The 23,905-nt window shown below is 44.7% G+C and overlaps 1 protein-coding gene across 2 annotated transcripts in view; it reads right to left on the bottom strand.

Annotated features, from left to right (window-relative positions):
• The window catches only part of BEND3 (BEN domain containing 3), a 61,964-nt gene that overhangs the window by 25,362 nt on the left and 12,697 nt on the right, over positions 1-23,905 (bottom strand). The window contains exon 3 of one of the 2 annotated variants that reach the window (XM_061427665.1): positions 5,412-18,044. In XM_061427665.1, coding sequence (XP_061283649.1) covers positions 5,412-5,824 — 413 coding nt within the window. In that variant the 5' untranslated portion in view covers positions 5,825-18,044. Of the gene's footprint in view, positions 1-5,411; positions 18,045-23,905 lie in introns of those variants that run through there. The other variant, XM_061427666.1, reaches the window with a different exon arrangement.

Below are 23,905 nucleotides of genomic sequence, written 5' to 3'. Positions count from 1 at the left end.
CCTGTGCAATCCTGGCAAAAATCCTCTTACTTCACAGGCAGAGAAGTGGGAAGCAGCAGGCTGTGCCTCCGTTGGAGTGCTCCAGAGAGTAAGCCGAGGGAAAGAGGTGGGGTGGACTCATGCTGGCTTTCCAGCAAGAGCTGGGACTAAAGGGGGCTCAACCATCCCTGCTTGGCTTTCTCCCTTCCTTACTGAGCACACATCTGTAGGCTGGGCTCAGATGCAGAAGCAAGTCAACAGGCCAAATGGGCCTTTGGATTACCAAGTACAGCTGATCAGTACAGCTGATGTGGAAGAAAATGGAACTCCCTACTAAACTTCAGGGGCAGACGACCTGGGTTCTATCTAACCCTGGCTTCACCTACGTTTAGCTTCTACCGCTGGGCAAGAGGCTTACCCAGCCAAGCCTTGGTGCTTTCTTCTGTAAAAGGAGCTGCACACCACTACCTTACCTCCTAGACTCTGAAAACTACAGAGGAGAAAGTGCCTGGCACACAGCACTCAGTAAATGTTACTTAATATAAAGTCTCTTTTTTTTTTTCTTAAAGATGCGTTAAGCACATTTTAATAGTGAATATTTTAAATATTTTTAAAAATTAAAATAAAATGGTTTAAAACTTTGAAAAAGTTTGGTAATGTTTCTTTCAAATAAAAGAAAAAAGAAACATTACACTGGAAAGGAAGAAATCAAAATGCTCTCCCTAAGGACAGGAAGAATGTTCCCATGCCACCCACCCTTGCTGGGCTCAGTCTCTGGGTCTGCAGGGATGGCTGGGAGCCTCGGTGCTCTCAGAACCCGGCCCTTTAGGCAGTGGCATCCTGCCCATGGGACTTGCAGGACATGTTTGTAATTTGTCTTTATTTTTAGACACATCTGCAAATGCAGTTCGAAAAATACCAGTCTTCAGAAAACCAGGGCAATTTCCCCCTCGAGTTTTTCTAAAGCTCTAATTGTCGCTTCCCTCCTTACTCTGTCGGAGCACAGCCTCATCCTTCGGTGCAGTGAAGGACGACCTCACAGCCTGCGATGCGGCGTCTCACCCTTCAGACACTGCATTTGCTGAATGTGACTAAATGTGACGTCTTTCTCAGCTAAGGGCTTCTGCTTATTAAGCCCTCCCTGGCCTCACAAAGGACTGGCTACCTCCTTCAACATCAGTGGTAGGAGGTGTCAGACTCTGCTTTTAACTTTAACCTTGGCGTCCAGAAACTGGGGTCAAGGAGAAAAGGAAGGCCAGCATATCCCAGCAGCCACCCACGTGATGGATTAGACAATGGTGACTAACTTTCCTAGAGATATAAGCAGAGTTTCCTCCATACTTCCCACTTTTACAAATGTGCCGTCTTGTGACCACATGAGCTAATTACTAAACCCCCACATTCCCAGCCTCCCTCCTTCAGTTTACTAGCTCCATGCTCAACCCCTTGCAAACAAGAAAAGAACTGAGCAATCAGTGCCTTTACAGATACCAATGCAATGGTGTTTCACTGGCCATTGATAACTGAAAATCAGAGGAGAGGAGAGGAGAAGAGAGGAGAGGAGAGATGGTGGTTAGTAGAGAACAAAAACCTTGTAAGGGCTGATTTTAAGAACAGCCAGCCTTCCAATCTGTGGGTTCCTAATCCGAGGATATGGAGGACTTGCTGTAACAGACTTTGAGCATCTGGAGATTTGGAATCTGAAAGGGGTCCTGTATCCAATTCCACACAAATATTGAGAGATGGCTGTACATGTGTTTCAGGTAGAATTAAAAATGGAGGAAGAGGGAAATATAACTGCCATACGACCCAGCAATCCCACTGCTGAGCATACAAACCGAGGAAACCAGAATTGAAAGAGACACGTTTACCCCAATGTTCACTGCAGCACTGTTTACAACAGCTAGGACATGGAAGCAACCTAGATGTCCATCGGCCGACGAATGGATAAGAAAGCTGTGGTACATATACAAAATGGAATATTACTCGGCTATTAAAAAGAATGCATTTGAAATCAGTTCTAATGAGGTGGATAAAACTGGAGCCTATTATACAGAGTGAAGTGAGTCAGAAAGAAAAACACCAATACAGTATATTAACACATATATATGGTATTTAGAAAGATGGTAACGATGACTTTATATGCGAGACAGAAAAAGAGACACAGATATAAAGAACAAACTTTTGGACTCTGTGGGAGAAGGCGAGAGTGGGATGATTTGAGAGAATAGCACTGAAACATGTGTATTATCATATGTGAAACAGATCGCCAGTCCAGGTTCCATGCATGAGACAGGGCACTCAGGGCCGGTACACTGGCACCACCCTGAGGGATGGGATGGTGAGGGAGGTGGGTAGGAGGTTCAGGATGGGGGACACATGCACACCCGTGGCTGATCCATGTCAATGTATGGCAAAAACCACTATAATACTGTAAAGTAATTATCCTCCAATTAAAATAAATTAATCAAAAAATATATAAGTTGAGTAAATGAAAAAACAAACAAACAAAAAAAAAAACGGAGGAAGAGTATGTTACCAGGTGAGCTGCTGAGAAAATTGAGCTGTAAAGCAGCTGTGCGGGACTTCCCTGGCATCCAGAGGTTCAGACTCTGTACTTCCAGTGCAGGGGGTGCAGGTTTGGTCCCTGGTCAGGGAACTAAGATCTTGTAAGGTGCAGCCAAAAAGTAAATAATTAGTTAAAAAAGAGAAAAACAAGTTTGTAAAATGTCTGATCTTTCAGTGACTAATAGACCAGGCATTAACACCAGTCCAAGTGAAACTGCACCACTCCTGTTTGACACATTGAAGGCCTGATGCCAGGGTGGAGAGCCCTTAGCTAGCCATGTGCATGCCATGTGTGGCAGCTCATTCCAGAAACCACCACAAGAGCCTGGACTGAAATGATAATCCTGCAAGAGATACTGGAACATCAGAAGGGGAAGAGTCACTGTTCAATCTGCTGAGGAAAGAACAGCAAGGTAATACTCACAAAGCACGTATTTCATGTGTGTGTGTCTGTGTGTGACTTTAAATTTTATTTTTTTTAATTACCATACAGCAAAATTTACTCTCTGGTTGAGGGGGGGAGGGCATACAGTTCTATGAAAGGTAGCACAGATATACATATCCCTGTAGCCACCATCAAGAGGATACAGAAAAGTTCCACCATCCCAAAAGCTGATTCTACAAATAATTCCCCCAAACTTGCTTTAGCCAATAATAGGCACAATGAATAACAGGGGAGGAACCATAATTTGTCATCAAAATTAAGTGCCAGGAAAAACAAACACATCACACTCCAACCTCCCATACACTGAATTTTTTTTGCTGGTTGACTAGCAGCCTTCATGTGTCTCTACATTATAAAATTTGAGGTATTTACAAGCCACATCCCTCTATTTTTTCACCGTGGAATCAATACAATTCATAAAAGCATGCTATTTCTTGTTGCTTCAGGGCTTTCCAGACAAGTGGCTGGTGGGACATTCTGCAGGAGATTTAAAATTTCACCTAATCAAACCACTGTTAGGGTAGATTCCAGTTCTTTTCTTCCTAATTATTAGACATTCTCCTCTTCTTTTGCTCACTTAAGGGATGCTTAAAAACTCAGAAGTTCGCAAGTGGGTAAAGTAAATGTGTCTAAGTGGTACCTTTAACAGACTACTGGGATGCTGACCAGCTTGTCTACTAGGTCCTAAATGGTCTTGCTTTTGGAGGTTACTAATGCTTTGTGCGTGATGGGAGATGGGAAGGACATAAAACTTTGTTAAATCCCTTCAACAAGGAGATGGCCTCTATGGCAATATCTACGTTCAGTTGTGGAGTTGTTATGTGATGGATATTTTAAAGGCTCTGGTTTTTCCATAAATTTATTTCAAGGGCCATGAGCATGCCAGCCAGCCCACTAATAGGAACAGGATACACTGGTCCTCTTTCTCCTGGAATCCAAGAGGTTCTCCGTATTCATTTAGCAAAACTTTACTGAGCACCTACTAAGTTATCAGATCCTGGGTTAGTGGCTGGGGATGTAAAACTGTTAAGATATAAAATCTCACGCAACCTCAGTACTGAGGTAAGGGACATGAAACTGGAAACTAAGGATGGATGGTTTAAAAGGAGGGTGGGGGAGGAAAGAAAAACCAAAGGGGGTGGGACTGGGAGTGTGCATAACAACAACAAAAAAAACCCCTCCACAGTGTCAATCCTTCTGGGACAACAGGAGCCAGCCTCAGCCCGAGAATTCACTTCCTTGCCTCAGTTTCCCACAGCCTCAGCTTCAGGGCATTCCACGTGTTGCCCCGTGGCACGGGGAACAGTTAATAAGTTACAAAAGTTACGTTAAGAAGGTGAACTTGAACGTTTCCGACGCTGAAGCGCACAGCCCTCTTCCGCACATCCTCTCCCAGTTGGCATGTGAGTGTAAAATTCTTCCAGACAGGCCACCTGAGCACTCAAATTCCTTTACCTCTGCAAAAAACCTTGGGAAAAAAACGTTTCGGCACGCAAGGCCCTGACGAGCACTGCAGCACAACTCACGGGCGCAGCGTGCACAAAGTCTGCGTGGGAATCACGTTTACAAGAAAGAGGGAGGGGGCGGTCACGAGGGGCGGCGGGCGCCAGGGCTCCGGTTCCGCGGCCGGCCGGGAAGGCCTCGCGCCAGCCGGGCGCACGCCCAAGGCGCCGGGCCCGCCTCCAGCTCCCGGGCAGCGGGAACCGCGAACCGCGCCGTGGACGGCCCGGGAGGGAGCGCTGCGCCCCCTGGCGGCGGGGCCCGTCCCTGTCCGCTGCCGGCCGCCGGCCGTCGCCGCCGCGGGCCTGCCTCGCTCCATTTGCTGACTCCGGAGGCAGCGTCCCTCCGAGCGGCGGCTTCTCGGGCCTCCCGCTCCCTGCTCCGTATCTTCCTCCTGTCCCCGCCCCCTACTCCTGCTCTGACACCCCTCTTCTGCACGCCGAGCCCGTTCCCAGCCGCAGCCCGGCGGAGCGCGGACACCGAGTCCGCCGCTGGCTTCGCAGAGCCTTCCGGCGGCCCCGGCCGCTCCATCGCGGCGCCCGGCGGGGGTGCGGGGCCGGCGCGCGGCGCGAGTGGGGCGGTGGCGGCGCGGACTGTTCCACTGCGCGTTCCCCCCCGCCCCCGCGCGGCGCGCGTGCTCCCCGGAACGCCATGGAGCCGCCGCGTTCCGAGCGGGCACAAAGGGGCGCGCGGCACAATGGGCGCGGCGAGCCCGTGGGCGCCCGGCGCCCGCTCCGGCGACTCGGCCCTGCGCGGGGGTGGGCGCCCCTCCCGCCGAGCGCTCTCCGGGCAGCCCCCCTACGCGTCCCCTCCCTTGCTCCCGCCCCCCACCCCGGCATGGATGTTGCAGCCACTAGCCCGTCCGTCTGCTCCGGAGCCGCCGCCACCGCGCGGCCGGCTTGAACCGCCCCGCACTTACCTGGGACACGAGTTCTGTACTTTGCAGAGCGGGCCCGCGCCGAGTTGGGGCGCCACGTGGGGGGTAGGGGGAGCGCGGGGCTGGGGAGTGGGGGCCGCGCGCGGAGGGCCAGGCCGGGGCGGCCCGGGGAGTTGCTGGGGGCAGCGGGCGGGCGCCGTGTATTTTCCCCTCTCTTTGTGTGTGTCCGTGCGCTGCGCTCTCGCGTGACGTGACGGGACTCCGTGTGTCATTTCCGCACAAGGACACAGGAGCCCCCGCTGCAGTGGAACCACAACCCCTCCGCCCCCACCCCCAGCCCGCCCCTCCCCCTCAGCGGGGCACACGCGGGACCGGCGGCGGCGCTCGGGCGTGAACGGCCGCGGCAGGGAGCTGGGGCGCGCACTCCGGGGACCCGGGCGGCCCAGCGCGCTCATCCGGTGCCGCGCCGCTCCACGTGGGCCCGCGCCCGCTGCCCGGGGCGGGGGGCGGCGGCCGCGCACCCACGGTGCGCCGGGCCAGCGCTGGCTAACAATGTACCCTGCACATCGTGTGTTCTCCCCCCGCGACTCATTTCTCTAAAACGTGGTTTCTCAGACCCGAGGAGTTTAACCTGAAAAGCCTCTTTTTCTACTTTTTTTTTTTCCCCTCCGCGGATCGGCGACTGTGCGGGGCGCCTCCCTCCGCGCCCGCGCCTTTCCCGCATTTTTTGGGATCTCGGCCGTGGCCCTGTACCCCCCGGGCGAGAGTTCCCCCGTCCGATGGGCACAAAGACTTCGGGGCGCGGGGACCCTAGTGGCCCCCGCGGAGCCTGCATGGAGTCTGGCGGGCCGCGGGAGACTGACCCCGGCGCTGGGAAACACTGGCTCTGGCCACTCCCCCAGTAGGGTGGCCGCCCTCTCTTGTAAGTCTAAGAGCTAAAATCTGCCTTCTACTTGTAACCCGAAGTTTTGAGGTTTGAGGCTGCGGAGTCTGAGATTCATAAGTGCGCGGGCTCACAGACCCACATGCCACAGACAAACCCACGGGATAGCTGCGCCGAGCGCTTAAAATAGAAAAACACGAGTCACCAACTCAATAAAGGCTCATTCTTTCTACTCCTGACTCCCGGACTGGAGATTCCAAGTTGATAAATAACGAAACCTACCCCTCGGGTATTTTCTCCAGTCTCAATGACTTCAAGGGGTGTGGTGTGTGAGGGTCAGGGAAGCCCAACCCAACAGTTAAGCCACGTTTATATTTAAGGCAAACAATGAGAATGTAAAATTTAAAAAATCCTTTAATTTGCGGGTCGAAGAAAGTATAAAAAGAAAAATGCAAATGATCCCATCTGCTGCTCACAGCTGACTGGCTGCAAGGGGGGACCATGTGGCCCGGCCCTGCGCGGTCAGTGAATTGGTAGAATAGATTTTAAAAAGAAGGCATATGCTGGCTCCTTGCTGCCCGGGCGCGGGGAGGGTTTGAATTAACGTATAGTTTTGCATTACGTATCCTCTTCCAGACCGCTCCAACTGGGAATTTAGCAATTATGCAAGTTCTTCCCCTTTGGGTTTGAAATCTATAGGCAAGTGGTTATCTAAGACCTTTGAGTTTCTACATGGAACATTCTCGAACTGATTTTGAAAAGTCAGTACTAATTGCTATGCAAAATTAGCAAGCAGCAGGGAGAACCTAGCCCTGCGTCCGGGGGTTGTTTTATAAAAGAATCCATACGTGCTCAGTGTCATTCAAAAGAGGATGATGAAAAGAATGGGGCCGAGATAGCAGCCCTTCAAATTCAAAAGACTTGAGTCGCCCTATCTACATTTAAAATAGGGCGGAGGGAGAAAGGGAGGAGGACCGCTTGGGGCAGAATAGTTAATTTATACATTCCCTGAAGACAGAATGGAGGCACTTCTATTTCTGCCGGGAACTTGACTTTTAACATTCGCACATTAAATAACATGTCTGATATAGTACATCGCTTGACTTAGTTAACATATAGCAGTTTTAGTTTCACCTTCAATTTAATGTGACAGTTTGAATTTAAAAAGTATAAGTTGCATTTCATTAATTCAGTTTTCTAGGGTTTCCCAGTGGAAGAGTTAGGAAGAATTAAGAGAAGCATTTAAGCTCACTTTGCATTTTTAAACCACTTTACTTAGTGCTTTAAAAATGTAAAATGACCTTCTTACGTTTTTACAAAGGGGACTAGATGAAATGTGTTATAGGATATATCTATAGCCAATCATTAACAGGTATTGGAGGAAAAATTAAATAATACATCAGTGGAAATAAAATAATTAAAAATGAACATTTCCCTGTTCACATTGTTCAGAACCAGAAGTTTTGTGAAATAACAATAATTCTATAGCATCTAAAACAAGCAGCGTGCTTAACTGATACAAACTGACTTTTCAAAACAATCTCTCAGGAAACTACAAAGTGACCTTGAGTATTATTGTAAATTATGTATCTTAATTTGCAGAACTGGATGAACATTGCTACTTAAAGTAAGCTATTCCAAATGAGTTGTTAGCAAAAATGGAAGTTACTGCAATGTGGGAAAGGAAAACGACCTACCTTCAAATGGTTTTGTATGTTTATATGAATTTCTTTTTTTTTTTTTAATAAGGAGAAAAAGCAGGACAAAAGATTTTTTTAAAAAGGTAAAAACATGCATTGGAGTTGTCATGTTCCAGTTGTACCTTAGAGTCTTTGAAAAACAATATTTTTGAAAGTGCTATTGGATAAATGTAATGCCTTATGAAAAAATATGAATAAACATGGAGTAAGATGGGGAGAAGGGCTTCCCTGGTGGCTCAGTAGTAAAGAATCCTCCTGCCATTGCAGGAGATACAGGAAATGCGGGTTCGATCCCTGAGTCGGGATTATCCCCTGGAGAAGGAAATGGCAACCCACTCTGGTATTCTTGCCTGGGAAATCCCATGGACAGAGGAGCCTGGTGGGCTATAGTCCATGGAGTCAAATAAAAGTCAGACATGATTTGGAGACTAAACAAGAACATGAGGAGAGGAATGAAGTTTTAAAAAGCACAATTCTTGCCTGAGGTAATCTTAAGAAGTCAGCAGGAGTGACTGCTAATGATTCATAAGAATATGTATAAAGACCTGAAAAAAATAAAAACCTTAGATTTAGAGGTCTGCTTGATTGGAAATTTCTTCATTAGAAATGCATTTTTCAAGATTTCAAATTAGAGCTGCTACAATTGATCTAATGAATTCATTTCCAATTTTACCTGAGTAAAAGGCAGCAGGGAGTAAATTTGGCCATACAAAGGACTCACATAAAACACTAAATGTAAAAACTCTAAATTATCCAGCATTTAATGAAGAGTGGGATATCTTTAATATCAATCAATGTATATAATAAAGAGTGGCAGATAGACATCAGGTTTCACATATCCTTTAGCTGTTGTTCTAAAGTTTTTGATCATCATAAAATGTACTTATAGCTGCCTCAACAGTATTTATAGGACTTTGTATCCCTCAGTAGTTAAGTCTTAAAACAATGCAACAGATTTCACTGTTACTTGTAGACATTTCCACTTTACTACTTGCCTGCTGGATGTATAATTTTGCCAAGCCTTCAACTTCAAACAGAAGTAGCTGGCAGATCCAGATTCCGTGAATACTCACAAATGAAGTAAGAGGGAAAAAGAGGAGGAGCAGAGAAGCTTGTATTAACTTTATTAAATAGAACCTACTGAAAGACATCTCGCTGAGTAACTTGCAAAACTGACTTTTGTTTGTGAAGGTGGGCTCAAGGGCTTCAGTTTAACCCTTTGTGTGCTGGGAATGGGGTGTGAGGGGAACCAACCCCACCTTTAGTGGAATCTGGAGCAGGTAAATGACACACCATGATCCAGTGTGGGAAAGAAAAAAAAAAAAGAGGTGTTGCATGAAAAGTTGCAGAGAATTTGTGCTGGGCAGTTTTCCTTATGTATAGAAGAACTATTGAATAATTTATAGTACCTTGAGATTTTAAGCACCCAGCATAACCATTAAGATATGATTTTAGTAGAATATCTGGCTTGCACAATAGGGAGTCTGCAAAAGGAAATCTTAAGGAGAGCGAAAACTGCTGCAATCCCAGTCTCAATTTCAAGCCCTTGAGAAAAAAAATGCCAGTCTGAACGATAGCTCATTCTGAACCCAGAGTGCTAGCTGGAGGCGCTGCAGCCACCAGGGCCCAAAGCCCAGAGGGGTGCCCAAGGGCCTGCAGTCGGAGGAGTTCCCCACACAGATCACACAGCAAAGCGACAGGCAGGAAGCAGGGAGCGAGGGGAGGCTGGTTTCCCAGCCAATCAGAGTACACTAACAAAGAAAAAAAAAAAGGAGGTATACACTCCTCTAGTAATTGGCTGGTTTTTAAGAAACTATTTCTTGCTTTGGGCCAAAAGACTCTAAATGAAATGCTCTCCATACATATATATACATTTTTAAAGTCTTATTGGACTTGCCTGAAATCTCCTCTGTAAAATTAAATACCTTGTAGAAATGAACTTGAGATCCAGTGATTCTACTTCTAGGAATCCATCCTAACTCAACCAAGGCTACAACTACAAACAAATGTTGTATGTTCACTGCAACATTGCAAGCAAATGTTGGATGTTCATTGCAGGATCATCCATAACAGAAAAATTGGGAGACAACTTGGAAAATAGTCAAAATGATGACACATGCTATGGCACACTATCTCAGCTTTAGAAAGAGGAAGGTAATCTTTTTTTATGGGTACAGAAAGTGTCTATGACATATTGAGTAGAAAGAAAATTACAGATCTCTATGTAGTGTAAACCCACTTTTGTAAAAAAAAAAAAAGAGAGAGAGAAAGAAAGGAAAACATGTATGTACCTATATCTGGGTGTGAATAGAAAAGGTCTGGAAAGCACAGGGGTAACAGTGGTTACCCTGGAGGTATATAATGGTAGAAAGAAGGAACTTACTAGTCCTTTTTCATGTTCAACCTTTGTGAAATATTTGATTTCCTTGTTGTCCCCCAACAATGAGCATCTATTGCTTTTGTAACCCTTTCCCCCCACACACCAAAAAAGAGTTGTCACCTTGGCCTAAGGAACAAATCACCCTGGAGTAACTAAAAGTCATGCAGGGTTTCACTGGTGGCTCAGCGGTAAAGAATCTGCCTGCCAATGTAGGAGAGATGGGTTCTGTCCCTAATTCAGAAAGATCTCACATGCTGCGGAACAACTAAGCCTGTGTGCCACAGCTACTGCGTCTGTGCTCCAGAGCCCATGAGTCACAACTACTGAGCCCAGTATCCTCCAGCCCATGCTCAGCAACAAGAGAAGCTACTGTACTGAGAAGCCTGTGCACCACAACTGGAGAGTAACCCCCCAATTGCTGCAACTAGAGAAAAGCCTGTGCAGCAAAGAAGACCCAGCATGGCCAAAAACAAACAAATAAATATATAAATAATTTTTTTTTTAAAGTCATGCAACTTTGGTGTGAGTGCCTGACTTGACACCTGTCACCTGACTCCCCTTCATCAATCTATTGTTTTGCCTTTAAAAAAAAGAGAGTTAGAAGAAATCTCAGTAATAATGCTCCCAAAGTAAATATAATATTTGGCTACAGAATCCACAGCTCCTTTTCCACAAACTTCTGAAATGTCAGCACAGTATTTTAGTGTCTAAGGATTTCACTATAATCATGGCACATTAGGGCCTGAGAAATAATAGATGCCAACAGCCTGGTTTTACCAATAAGGAAACCAAGGCAAAAAGAAAAGGTAGCTTGCCCAAGGCACACTGGCCTTTGGAACAATGTTTTGGGGTTCCTTTTGGTATGTCACGCCTACCAAAGGCCAAACAGGTTTCAAAATAAATCAGAGTCCACCAAAGAGGAAAATTTACAAGGTTAGGGTTTCACACAGTTGTATTCACGAACGTGGTAGCTCAACTCCGGCCTCGACCTTCACTCCTCAGCAGCTTAGCTCTCTTCCTCAAGAGGCCTCGTGGGTCCAGCCTGGGGTGGAGGTCCCTGCTCTGAATCTCCCTGTCATAGAGGCTATTACGGACTTAACTGTGCCACCTCCCATCCCGGTACCTAGTCCCCCCAGGGGTTGGAGTCCTAACCCCCGGTGTAGCTCAGAATGTGGCTGCATTTGTATACAGAGCCTTTAAAGAGGTGGTTAAGGTTAGGTGAGGTTATATGAGTGGGCCTCAAGCTCATGTGACTAGTATCCTTATACAAAGAGGGATGTGCCTACACAGAGAAAAGCCCATGTCAGGACATTTAGGTGGCTGTCTGTAGGCCAGGAAGACAGCCTCAGGAGAGCCCTGCCGGCAGCTTGATCTTAGACTTCCAGTCTCCAGAGTGAGAAAATAGATTTCTGTTGTTTAAGCCCCTCAGTCCATGGTATTTTGTTATGGCAGCCTGAGCTGACTGGCACAGAGACCCTGTTCACATGAAGCTATAATGGACTTTCTGTCTGTCTCTTCAAGTAGAATGTAAACTTTTGGAGGGCAAGACCATGATCCTACACTATCTCCAAGTACCTGGCTCTGTGCCTGAGACATAATCAATTCTCAACAAACGGTTGTTGGAAGAATAAGTGAATTGTTGTTAGATATCACATGTCCCATTTCTCTTCCCCTTTCTATAGATGAAGAAACAAATGGTTGAAGGCTTGGAGCAGGACAGCTCCTAGTCTATGTGAATGGTGCCTCCTGGAATGGCCCCTATACCACCTATGTGTTATATGGGAAGAGCCCAAAGACAGGCGGCTGAGTCCTGGCAGGATCTGGGCCACATGTCAGAACCCTCTCACCTCCCAGTTGAGGACTTCATCCACCATTCTATACCAACTGGAATAATATCACACAGGTATAAAGTTCTTTCCATAGCTGTCTTAGTCTCCTCAGGCTGCCATAATAAAATACCATACCCTGGGTGCCTTAAATAGAATAAGTTTATTTTTTCACAGTTCTGGAGGCCTGAAGTCTGAGATCAGGGTGCTGGCATGATGGGTTCTGGTGAGAGCTGTCTTCCTGGTTTGCAAATGGTCACCTTCTTGCTGTGTCTTTACATGGTGGATAGAGAGCAAGCTCCGTCCCTGGTATCTCTTCTTGTTATACATGCTCAGTCACTTCAGTCGTGTCTGACTCTCTGTGACCCTGTGGGCCATAGCTGGCCAGGCTCCTCTGTCTGTGGGATTCTTCAGGTGAGAATACTAGAGTGAGTTGCCATGCCCTCCTCCAGGGAATCTTCTTGACCCAGGGATCGAACCTGCGTCTCTTATGTCTCCTGCATTGGCAGGCAGCTTCTTCTTATTAGGCCACTAATCCCATCATGAGGGCCCCACTCTCATAACATCATCTAACCCTAAATACCTCCTAGTCGCTCCATCTCCAAATACCATTATATCAGCAGTTAGGGCTTCAGCATATGAATTTGTGAAGGACACAAACATTTAATCTATAATAATAGTGTTTTCACATGTTGTCCTTCTGTTTGCTCTTGATCACAGACCTGAGAGAGATGAGCAGCCATACTACCTCCCCACACCAACCCACCTCATTTTTAAACAAGTGGGGAAAAAATAAAGCCCAGAGAGATGACATGGCTTGTAATTCATTCTTTCATTTAACAAATAATTATCTCAAGCTAATATGTGCCAGACTCGAGATGCATGACTGGCAATTGGCATGACTTACACTATATCCTGAGGACTTCCCTGATGGCTCAGACGGTAAAGCGTCTGTCTACAATGCGGGAGACCTGGGTTCAGTCCCTGGGTCGGGAAGATCCCCTGGAGAAGGAAATGGCAATCCACTCCTGTACTATTGCCTGGAAAATCCCACGGACAGAGGAGCCTGGTAGGCTACAGTCCATGGGGTCGCAAAGAGTCAGACACAACTGAGCGACTTCACTTTCCTTTATACTATATCCTAAGTACTAATTCTTCTACTGTTTCCCAATTAAGTCTGGTTATTTCCCAGTTTAGTTCTTTGCAACATCAGCAGTACTGACCAGAATAGAATTTAATCTTTTCAGAAAATTCCATCCTACTCTAAGACACAAGGGAGTCCTTAGGCACACCTTCCTGCTTAGGCTGGGCATTTCTATCTTCTTTGCCTTTGCTTGTGATGCTTCTACACCGCTCCTGTGAACTCCTATTCATCCTTTGAAGCCCAGCCAAATGTCTACACTGTTGTGGGGTTTTCACCATCCCTCTCCCACAGGCAGGCCTGTACTCCCAGTGTTCTAGTTACTCTTCTACTGTAGACGACCCCTATTTCAGCCTAACTGGTATTACTTGACTGTACCGTTTATTCGTGTTTTCCATGATGCTCTTGTACTGGACTCCACAGAGCCTCAACATCATCCCTCCTGTTGCCTTCTGCAGTATCTCAAGTGGCTCCCCCCTGCTGTGACTGATGCATGCACTGGACACTCCAGCTGGTTGGACTGAGGGCTGAAGCTTGAAATATGAGTAGTTGCTCAAGGCTGCATGTGGATGATGCCAGACTTCCCAGTGGCTGGGTACCAGCCCTGCTCAGCAGGTCTCTGAAATGGACAATGACAAACCCACACAACAGAATCTTCTTTTTTAAAGTGTGTACACCTTGGGTGATAGTTTTCTTTCCTGGGGGTGCCATCATAAAATAATACAAACTGGATGGGTTAGATCATCAGAAATTTATTGTCTCAATGGTTCTGGAGGATCAGTTCAGTTCAGTCACTCGGTTGTGTCCGACTCTTAGAGACCCCAAGGACGACAGCACTCCAGGCTTCCCTGTCCATCACCAATTCCCGGAGCCTACTCAAACTCATGTCCATCGCATCAGTGATGCAATCCAACCATCTTGTCCACCGCCATCCCCTTTTCCTCCTGCCTTCAGTCTTTCCCAGCATCAGGGTCTTTTCAAATGAGTCAGTTCTTCACATCAGGTGGCCAAAGTATTGGAGTTTCAGCTTCAGCATCAGTCCTTCCAGTGAATATTCAGGACTGATTTCCTTTAGGAGGGACTGGTTGGATCTCCTTGCAGTCCAAGGGACTCTCAAGAGTTCTCTCCAACACTACAGTTCAAAAGCATCAATTCTTCGGGGCTCAGCTTTTTTATAATCCAACTCTCACATCCATGCATGACTACTGGAAAAACCATAGCTTTGACTAGACAGACCTTTGCTGGTAAAGTAATGTCTCTGCTTTATAATATGCTGTCTAGGTTGGTCATAGCTTTTCTTCCAAGGTGTAAGCGTCTTTTAATTTCACAGCTCCAGTCACCATCTACAGTGATTTTGGAGCCCCCCAAAATAAAGTCTGTCACTGTTTCCACTGTTTCCCCATCTATTTCCCATGAAGTGATGGGACTGGATGCCATGATCTTCGTTTTCTGAATGTTGAGCTTTAAGCCAACTTTTTCACTCTCTTCTTTCACTTTCAACAAGAGGCTCTTTAGCTCTTCTTCACTTTCTGCCATAACCATGGTGTCACCTGCGTATCTGAGGTTATTGATATTTCTCCTAGCAATCTTGATCCCAGCTTGTGCTCTATCCAGCCCGGGATTTTGCATGATGTACTCTGCATATAAGTTAAATAAGCAGGGTGATAATATACAGCCTTGATGTACTCCTTTCCCTATTTGGAGCCAGGCTGTTGTTCCATGTCCATTTCTAACTGTTGCTTCCTGACCTGCAATACAGATTTCTCAGGAGGCAGGTCAGGTGGTCTGGTATTCCCATCTCTTTCAGAATTTTCCACAGTTTGTTGTGATCCACACAGTCAAAGGCTTGGCATAGTCAATAAAGCAGATTTTTTCTGGAACTCTCTTGCTTTTTCGATGATCCAGCGAATGTTGGCAATTTGATCTGTGGTTCCTCTGCCTTTTCTGAATCCAGCTTGGTTCATGTACTGTTCATGTACGGTTCATGTACTGTTGAAGCCTGGCTTGGAGAATTTTGAGCATTACTTTGCTAGCATGTGAGATGAGTGCAAATGTGCAATAGTTTGAACATTCTTTAGTATTGCCATTCTTTGGGATTGGAATGAAAACTGACCTTTTCCAGTCCTGTGGCCACTGCTGAGTTTTCCAGATTTGCTGGCATATTGAATGCAGCACTTTCACAGCATCATCTTTTAGGATTTGAAATAGCTCAACTGGAATTCCATCACCTCCACTAGCTTTGTTCATAGTGATGCTTCCTCAGGCCCACTTGACTTCGCATTCCAGGGTGTCTGATCACACCATTGTGGTTATCTGGAGGATAGGAGTCCCATATCAAGAGCTGGATAGGCTCTGTCTGAGGGCTATGCAGAGGCTCTGTTCCAGGGCTCTCTCCTTGCTTCTGGGGGCCTCAGAAGTTTCTTGGTTCTTAGATGATATTCTCCATGGATCTTCCCATCCTTTTCCTCCAGTACATATCTGTCTCTGTGTCTAAATTTCTCCTTTTTAGAAGGACAAAGTCATACTGGATTAGGGACCCCCCACAAATAACCTCATCTTAACTTGAGTATCTGCAAGGACTCTACTTCCAAGTGGACCCTATTTCACAGACAATGGGGGTAAGGAGTTCAACATCATCTTGAGGACACAGTATAACTCATAACAGTGGGGAAAAAGGACTAAGCTCACTTGGACTCAGTCCTAACATCCCAGAAGCACTGGGTCCCAGAGTGAATATCTGCTGACAGGGTGGCTTTCTCTGCTACACCACAACTCCAAGGATCACTGCTAACATCTCTGTCACTGCATGAATATGCTTTCCCTTTTCTTTCTAAAGAATGTGCCTAATTTAATTTTGCTACTCCTTGGGGACTTGGCCCTTTGCATTCACATTTCCATGCCTCCAGCCCTACTGCTGCCCTGCAGGTAGCAGGTGCTGATAAATGCTGTCATATTTGATGGTGACATCAAGGTGATGTTGGCTGCAGAGTGCAGGGCTCATGAAGTCAGACAGACCCCTGGATTTGAATTCAGGCTCCCACATGTACTAAGTGTGGGATTTTGGACGCTGCTTAAGCTTTTAGCATCCATTTCCTTTGTCAAGGCATGGGGCACCATGCAGGATGGTTTTAAATGAGGCAGGCAGCTATGGGGAGCACCGCAGAGCGGTTGGCAGAAGCTAAGTTCAATAAAGGATAGTTATTTTTATTGGTTATAAATGGGGTGAGCAAACTGTTGAAATAACTAGCCTGGGCACATAACAGTTAAGGTTTTGAAAAACACATTTCTAGTTTAGCAGCAAAAGCACAAAGGTTCATATGATGGTCCTAAATGCTGTCTGGAAGACACCACTTTAAATTCAAATTCCACCCAGGAAAGGGAAAAAGACATCATCATGTAATTCTAAAACATGTGATGCCCCCAACCCTCATGTCCTTTCTCCTTACCCCTCTCATAAGGAAAAGACAGTGTCTCTGCTGTCTTTCTCTAGGACAGGCCCCGGTCACCTCTGCCATGAGTGCATGTTGGTGCCATCAGAGCCCTGAGCTAAGTAACCAATCAGCCAGAAAGAAAAGGTGCTGCATGCAAATCTCAGTCCGTACACTTGCATCTGTGAAATAACGATTTTTCTAATTTACTTTCTGTCTTGAGCCCTGTCCTTTTGGAGTCCTCCCTACTCCCACCAGAAGCTTCCAGCGGCCTCTGGCCTCCAGGCATCTGCCCACATGGGTTCTGGCTGAGACGTCCATCATTCTGCATGCTGTACCCTGCAGGCAGTGGCTCTGCCATGCCCAACCAGGGACGCGGTCATCTCTTTGCAAGGCTGCCTGGAACGCGGAAGCCATGATCCAAATGCCTACAGGGACCAGGCTGGGAGAGCTCGTGAGTGAAGCGTGCAAGCGTGCAGCTTGCCTATCAGACACATAAGAACATCTTCCCTTCCATGGAGGAGTGCACCGGCTCCTCTTTCTTTCCTGAGCCATCTTTAGTTTATGTTTCATTTCTTCATTTACGGAAAAAATCTGGGGTAAAGAGGACCATTTTCTATTGCCGGGAACAGTGCCAGTGTCACGATGAGTGACAACTAACCCCTGGCATCAGTGTAGCAATGACTTCCAGGGATTCTGGCAAACTAGAGCATTTATTCCTTATCTAAGGCAGGCAGCCTTGGTGCCATAAGAGACTGAACACAGTGTGGCCAAATCTGCTAATTATTCAAGAGAAGCTCCAACCTGGACTTCTGTGTAAAATTGCCTAGATTTATAATGCTCAGTGACTGAAATTCACATGGTCGAACAAAGTCAGATGTAATGCCTGTAGTTTGCGGTCTCAGCTCCCAGCCACAGCCACAGCTTCTTGGGGGCAGGCCTGCCTCCCAGCCAGACTGCTGGAGAGCCCACCCACACAGCAGCCTGCCCATCCCCACCACCGTGTCCAGGGTCCTCCTGCTTCTGCCCACGCATTGTGCCTATGGCTCAAATCTTCTCCCTGCTGGGTTTTAAGATTTTAGAAACAAAAGCTTGAGGGCAATTTCAACTTTCTACTCCATCTCGTCCCTTCACCAAGATAATAAACCCAGATGGGAATATCTGCTTGGAGACAGGGAAGGGAAAGGAGGAAATACCAGGAGAATAAAAATATAGATTAGTATCTCAACGATACACTCTTGGCACACATACTTACTGACCATATTTGATCTGAGGTTACTATAAAACAGCTTCAGAATTTCTCTCTGTTGCGGACTCCTAGGAAAGAAGCACCAGGAAAATCTTTTAGAAAGGAAATCTCAGTTCAGCCAATTAATCAAAAATTCCGTTTTTTGTTGTTGTTTTTTTTTACAGTAAAATAGATGTATCTAACACTGCATGTTCTTAATAATATATTGATAGTATGATGTAACATTTACTTTTATTAGTATATGTCCCGTGTTTTCTTGATTCTGCCATGGGCAATTTCTGATTTCAGTAATAAGGTTTTTGAAAAAAATATGTAATACCTTTGAGGTTTTATGCATTGAGTTAATATTAATAGTAAACACAGTGCTACTTATTACTGAGCCATCATTGGTTTAAAGGACTAATGTTATTACAGGAGTCATTACTGGTGTGAAGGACTAAAGCAATATAACCCTTGTGCTCCGCGAAGATGACAAATTTGGGAGCAGAAAGTTCAGACTCAAATTGCATTTGTTTCATCATTTTCTTGGGTGGAGGGAGAGAGATGCAGGTCTCCCTGTAATACTGATTTGAGTGGTCAGGAATGGGGCAAGAATATTAGAAATATACCAGATGAAAATCCTTCAAATAAATGACCTTATTACCCTCCTGACCTATATAATCAGCATGGAGCAAAGAGAAATGATTGTGCTTTGGAACTCAAGTGTGTGAATTTGAGGAAAGCTACCAGAGGAATCCAATAATCCATATTACTTGCTTCTTCCCCCTGAATGTTTTACACTAGAAATTAGAGAAGTTCTCGGTTACTTGTCTCTAGTAAGGTTACAAACTTTTTTTAAAAAGAAGGTGTTAGGAACAGCAGGTATATCTATGATGGCAGGGAGAAACCCATGTTTGAGGACAAATATGGTGTTTATGTTATGATTCCCTAAGACTCAAACATTTGGTATTTCCTGAATTTTTCTAGAGATACTGAAGTTTTCAAATGGTGTCTATAGTAAAATATATTACATCCAAGTTGATATCTAATGATTTAATATTTAAATATTAAAAAATTAAGACACATAAAAGGTACAGCTTCTATAACCACGCACGTTCTTCATGAGATTCTTGATGCAATCCTGGTTTTCAGTAAGTAAACTTTGTACTTGTGGAAACTGCATTTATTCAGCCTTGACATTAGGAAAGTAAGCAAATTATTTCAGTGCCAAAGAGATGGCTAATCTAGGCTGGGGTGAGTGAATGTGCTTTCCCAATGCCTATATTCCTGGAGAATTTTTGCAGTGACAGAATTTGGCTCATGTCAACTGTAGAGAAAGGTGGGGGAGACCATTTAGTACCTAAATATAGGGCTGGGCACCCATGCAGTTGGCAGGAGGAGGTGAGACTTCTTTGGAAGATGGCCTGGCCGGCTTTAATGTGACAAAGGCTTTCAAAGTTAAACAAATATTTATTGAACACCTACGACTGCAAAGCTTTGAGTTCTTTGGGGAATTAAGAAACAGATAAACAAGGTCCCTGTCCTCAAAGAGATGTCATTCTAGCCCAGGAATCAATCATGAACCCTGAAAACTGATATAACGCAGAAGGCAGCATCACAGGAGAGACCCAGAGTGGGGATGACTGCGGAGTCAGAATAAACCAAGACGCTTCTGTGGAGAAGGGGCTGTCCTGGGAGCCCGCAGGAAGGCTGAGGGATTCTGACCCACAAAGGGCAGGTGAAGGGCATTCTGAGTGGGCAAAACTTCAGGCAGTAGCTACGGCAGGGAACTGCAGATCCTATTTGGAAAACTTTAAACAGCCATTTTGAGTAAAACACAGAGAGCCTTGAAATTAGAGGGTGGGCAGAAGTAACAGGTAAGATCAAAGCGATTGGCAGTGGACAGGTTAAGGCCTTTGCTGGTCTGTGCCACGGTTCTCCCAAGATTTGACACTCAGCTTGGTGTATGACAGTTTCATTGAAGAAACCTGTGACCTCTGGAAGCCATAAGGCAAGAAGACTCTGATCTCAAAATGCTAGTTCTGCCGGTCTCTCAGACTGCTTTGCCCTGACTCTGTTGTAGTGATCCAGGTAACGCAAAAGTGGGAGGATACCCGGAAGGGTGATGGGGACAGAAACTAAAGGTAAGTGATAACTGATCACTACCCGCTCTGTCGTCGCGCCCCTCTATGCAGCTTCCAAAAAGCCTAGGAGGTGTGTTCAGGGGAGACGCCTGAAAATAATGGAGCAGGACAGCATGTTTATACAAGGAAGGGAAAGCTGCTCCTCCACATCGAGAAGTTCAACAAAGAAATAACCGAACTAAGAATTTCTGATCCTACCAGGCAGTAAGAGATCATCCACAAAAGCAGTTATAAATCTAAAATTTCATGGCATTCATGTAATAGGGTTAATATTCTCAGGATGAACTTTTCTACTTTTGCCTGTCTTCCCTTATTTTTGCTGCTTGATATGTTATTGTAGTTTTTTTGGCCACACCATGTGGCCTGTGTATCTTAGCTCCCAGACTACAAGTGACTGAACTTGGGTCCTTGCAGTGAAAGCACTGAGTTCTAACCACTGGACAACCAGGGAATTTCCTTGAATTTCAATTGGTTTCTGTCTAGTAAAAGCTTTTTATAACCAACCAGAAACACTTGTAGTAAAGACGCTAAATAAAAAATATAGTGTTGCTATGTTGTAAGCATTCAGGGCATCCTGGATAAAACACAGTAAAAACTCATTTTTAAAAAATATATAAACCCCATTATATTAAAATATAATTTTAGATATTCTGCAGAATGGGCAACTGGCCCCCATTTCCTGTCTAGCCTCTACTTGAAAACAAGGCAGGGATAAGGGTCATGAAAGTGAAAGTTGCTCAGTTGTGTCTGATTCTTTGTGACTCCATGGACTATCATCTACCAGGCTTCTCTGTCCACGGAATTCTCCAGACAAGAATCCTGGAGTGGCTAGCCATTCCCTTCTCCAGGGGATCTTCCTGACCCAGGGATCAAACCCGGTCTCCTGCATTGCAGGTGGATTCTTTACAGCCTGAGCCACCAAGGAAGCCCCAAGGGTCAGAGGTGGGGGTTAAAGGTCTATGCTACAGTGGGGAAGGGGATCTTGGAATGGAGGTCAAGGTCATGAAGGTGAAGGAAAGTCATTAGGAAGTTGTTTCAGAAAGAAGGGTGAAGAGTGAGTCTCTAGTCGTCAGTATTCTCCTAGCTGAATTTTTGAATCTGGCCTACAAACTGGTACATCTCTGGGATCACTGATCTTGTCCTGCTGCCTCTGGACTCAGAATTATCCCTACCAATATTTAAGTTGGCTCCAACCACCACCACCAGGTGGCACCAAATCACAGCTGAGTTCGGCATGAATTTAGGTAGGGCAGCTGGCTCCCAAAATTCCTCACCAGCTAGGTCTATATGAGTCATTTGTTTGTTAATCTTAAAAAACAAATTGTGACCTCATATTTCACATGACTGAATTTTTGGATCTCACTTATCCAATTACTAATAATTGAGGAAAGTATTCTTTTTGTAAACTAAATACCAAAGGAGACTAAATTAGACATTGTGCTAATTGCTTTACAGACATTAGCTAGTTTAATTCCTTCAACAAACTATGAGGAATAATATGAAACTGTTTTTAAGAGGCAAAAAGTTCTCATATTCACATTTTTACATAGTTGAATCTAATATTTACTAACCCTTTGGTGCTGAGCTCTATGTATACTTCATAGATTGAGCTTATTAATTACATGATTCAAAATTTCATTATGTATATTTTATGTCTGCTTGATTTATCAGTTTCTGAAAGACGTGGCTAAAATCTTTTAACTATAATTTGATGTATTCATTTCTCTCTGCTACTTTTTTTCAGTTGTTCCTTTGTGTATTTTGAGGTTGTATTGTTAGGTGCATACATGTTTTTGATGGTTGTATCTTCTTGCTCTATTGTTCCTCTTACCAGCATATGACCTTCTTTGTCCCTTATATATATATTTTTTGCCTTATATCCTATATTGTCAGATACTAATATTCTCTTTATTTTTCCTTTTGGTTCATATTTTCCCCATCTTTTATTTTCAATCTTTCTCTGTCTTTTGTTTTTAAGTTTCTCTTTTAGACAGCTTATTGGATAGTGCTTTTTAACTGAATCTGAGATTCTATTTTTTAGTTGGTGAATTTAATTAATTTATTGTAATTCATTCTAATATAAATACTAATGTATTTATATCCATTCTATATTTTTCACTTTTTACACATTTTATACTTGTTTTCCCTTTTTTGCTTTATTTTTTAAGAATTGAGGTACAAATACATATAAGATTAGTTTCAGGTACAACATAATGATTAGATATTTGTATATACTGAGGGATGATTACCACAATAAATCTAGTTAACATCCATCAGCATATATAGTTACAAATTTTTTTTAGGATTTACTCTCTTGGCAACTTTCAAACGTGCAACACAGTATTTTTAACTATAGGTCACCATGCTATACATTACCTCCCCATGGTTTACTTTATAACTGTAAGTTTGTGTCTTTTGACCACCTTCATTCATTCCCCTCTTCCCTCCATCCCAAATCCTGCTGCTGGCAACCACCAATCTGTTCTCTGAATCTATGAGTTCAGTTTTTTTCAGATTCCATATATTAAGTGGGATCTTACAGGATTTATCTTTCTCTCTTGCTTTCTCCTGGGTGTGTGCGTGCTAAGTTGCTTCAGTGGTGTCTGACTCTTTGAGACCCCATGGACTGTAGCCCGCCAGGCTCCTCTGTCCATTGAATTCTCCAGGCAAGAATACTGGAGTGGGTTGCCTCTTCCTCCTTCAGGGGATCTTCCTGACCCAGGAATCAAACCCACATCTCTTAGGTCTCCTGCATTAGCAGGCAGGTTCTTTACCCCTAGAACCACCTGCTAAGCCCCCCTTCTATTAGGTAGGGTTCTTTTTGTTTGTTTGGCTTAAATGTTGAGCATTCCAGTTTGGCTGGAATCTGTCTTACTTCAAAGTTCATGTTTTGTCTTTTGTACCACACCAAGAATTAGATGTCAATAGAACCTTATAAATTTGTTATCTACCCACTGGATCTAAAACTGGTGTGTGTGTGAAAATTACTTGGAAATTTATGAGAAACACTGACCCTGGACCTCCTCTTTAGATTCAGCTCAGTAGGTCTGGGTAAAGTCCTGATTCTACATCAAGTCCCAGATTTTGATGCAGGTTCACAGACCACAGCATAGGAAAACTGTTCCCATCCAACCCCACAGCTCTCCAAACTGTAAGCTTTACACCTGTCTTGGCCCTTTAAATATTGCTTTTTAAAGATACACCCTTGGGTGGGCTCTATCACCTCCTTTCTAGATCTTTTCTCACCTTATATTGTCCTATATGTTAGAAGAATTCTCTAGATTTACTTTAGATATTCTAATTAGTTTCCAATCCATTGCTCCTTTACTATTATTCCATTTTACTTGCTTGTTCCATCATTATAAAAGCAAACATATTCAACATTTCTTGGGAGTGCCCTGGCAGCCCGGTGGTTAAGACTTGGCACTTTCATTGCCATGGGCCCAGGTTCCATCCCTGGTCAGGGAACTAAGATCCTGCAAGCTGCGTGGCATGGCCAATAAAATAAAATAATTAAAAAAACAGTATTTCCTTTAACAGCATTTACTATCAATCTCTGTAATAGGTAGAAATACACTTTCAGGCACTCAGCAGCTACTTCACTAGCAAGCATGACTATCTCCATTTCTACCAGAAAGCACGATAAAGCTTGGAGAATTTGCCTAATATCACATTCAATGGAAAAGCTAGTCTTTGAACTCAGATCTGTCTATTCTACTTGTCATAGCCCACTTGCCTTCAAAGAGACTCTGGTCCACAGAAACCTACAGTACAGTGGGGAAAGACACAAATAATCTCCCTTTCTA

Source organism: Bos javanicus, chromosome 9 (genome assembly GCF_032452875.1).
Source record: "Bos javanicus breed banteng chromosome 9, ARS-OSU_banteng_1.0, whole genome shotgun sequence".
Taxonomy (NCBI): Eukaryota; Metazoa; Chordata; class Mammalia; order Artiodactyla; family Bovidae; genus Bos; species Bos javanicus.
Note: the sequence above shows the minus strand (reverse complement) of the source record. Positions and strands in the feature narration are given on the sequence as shown.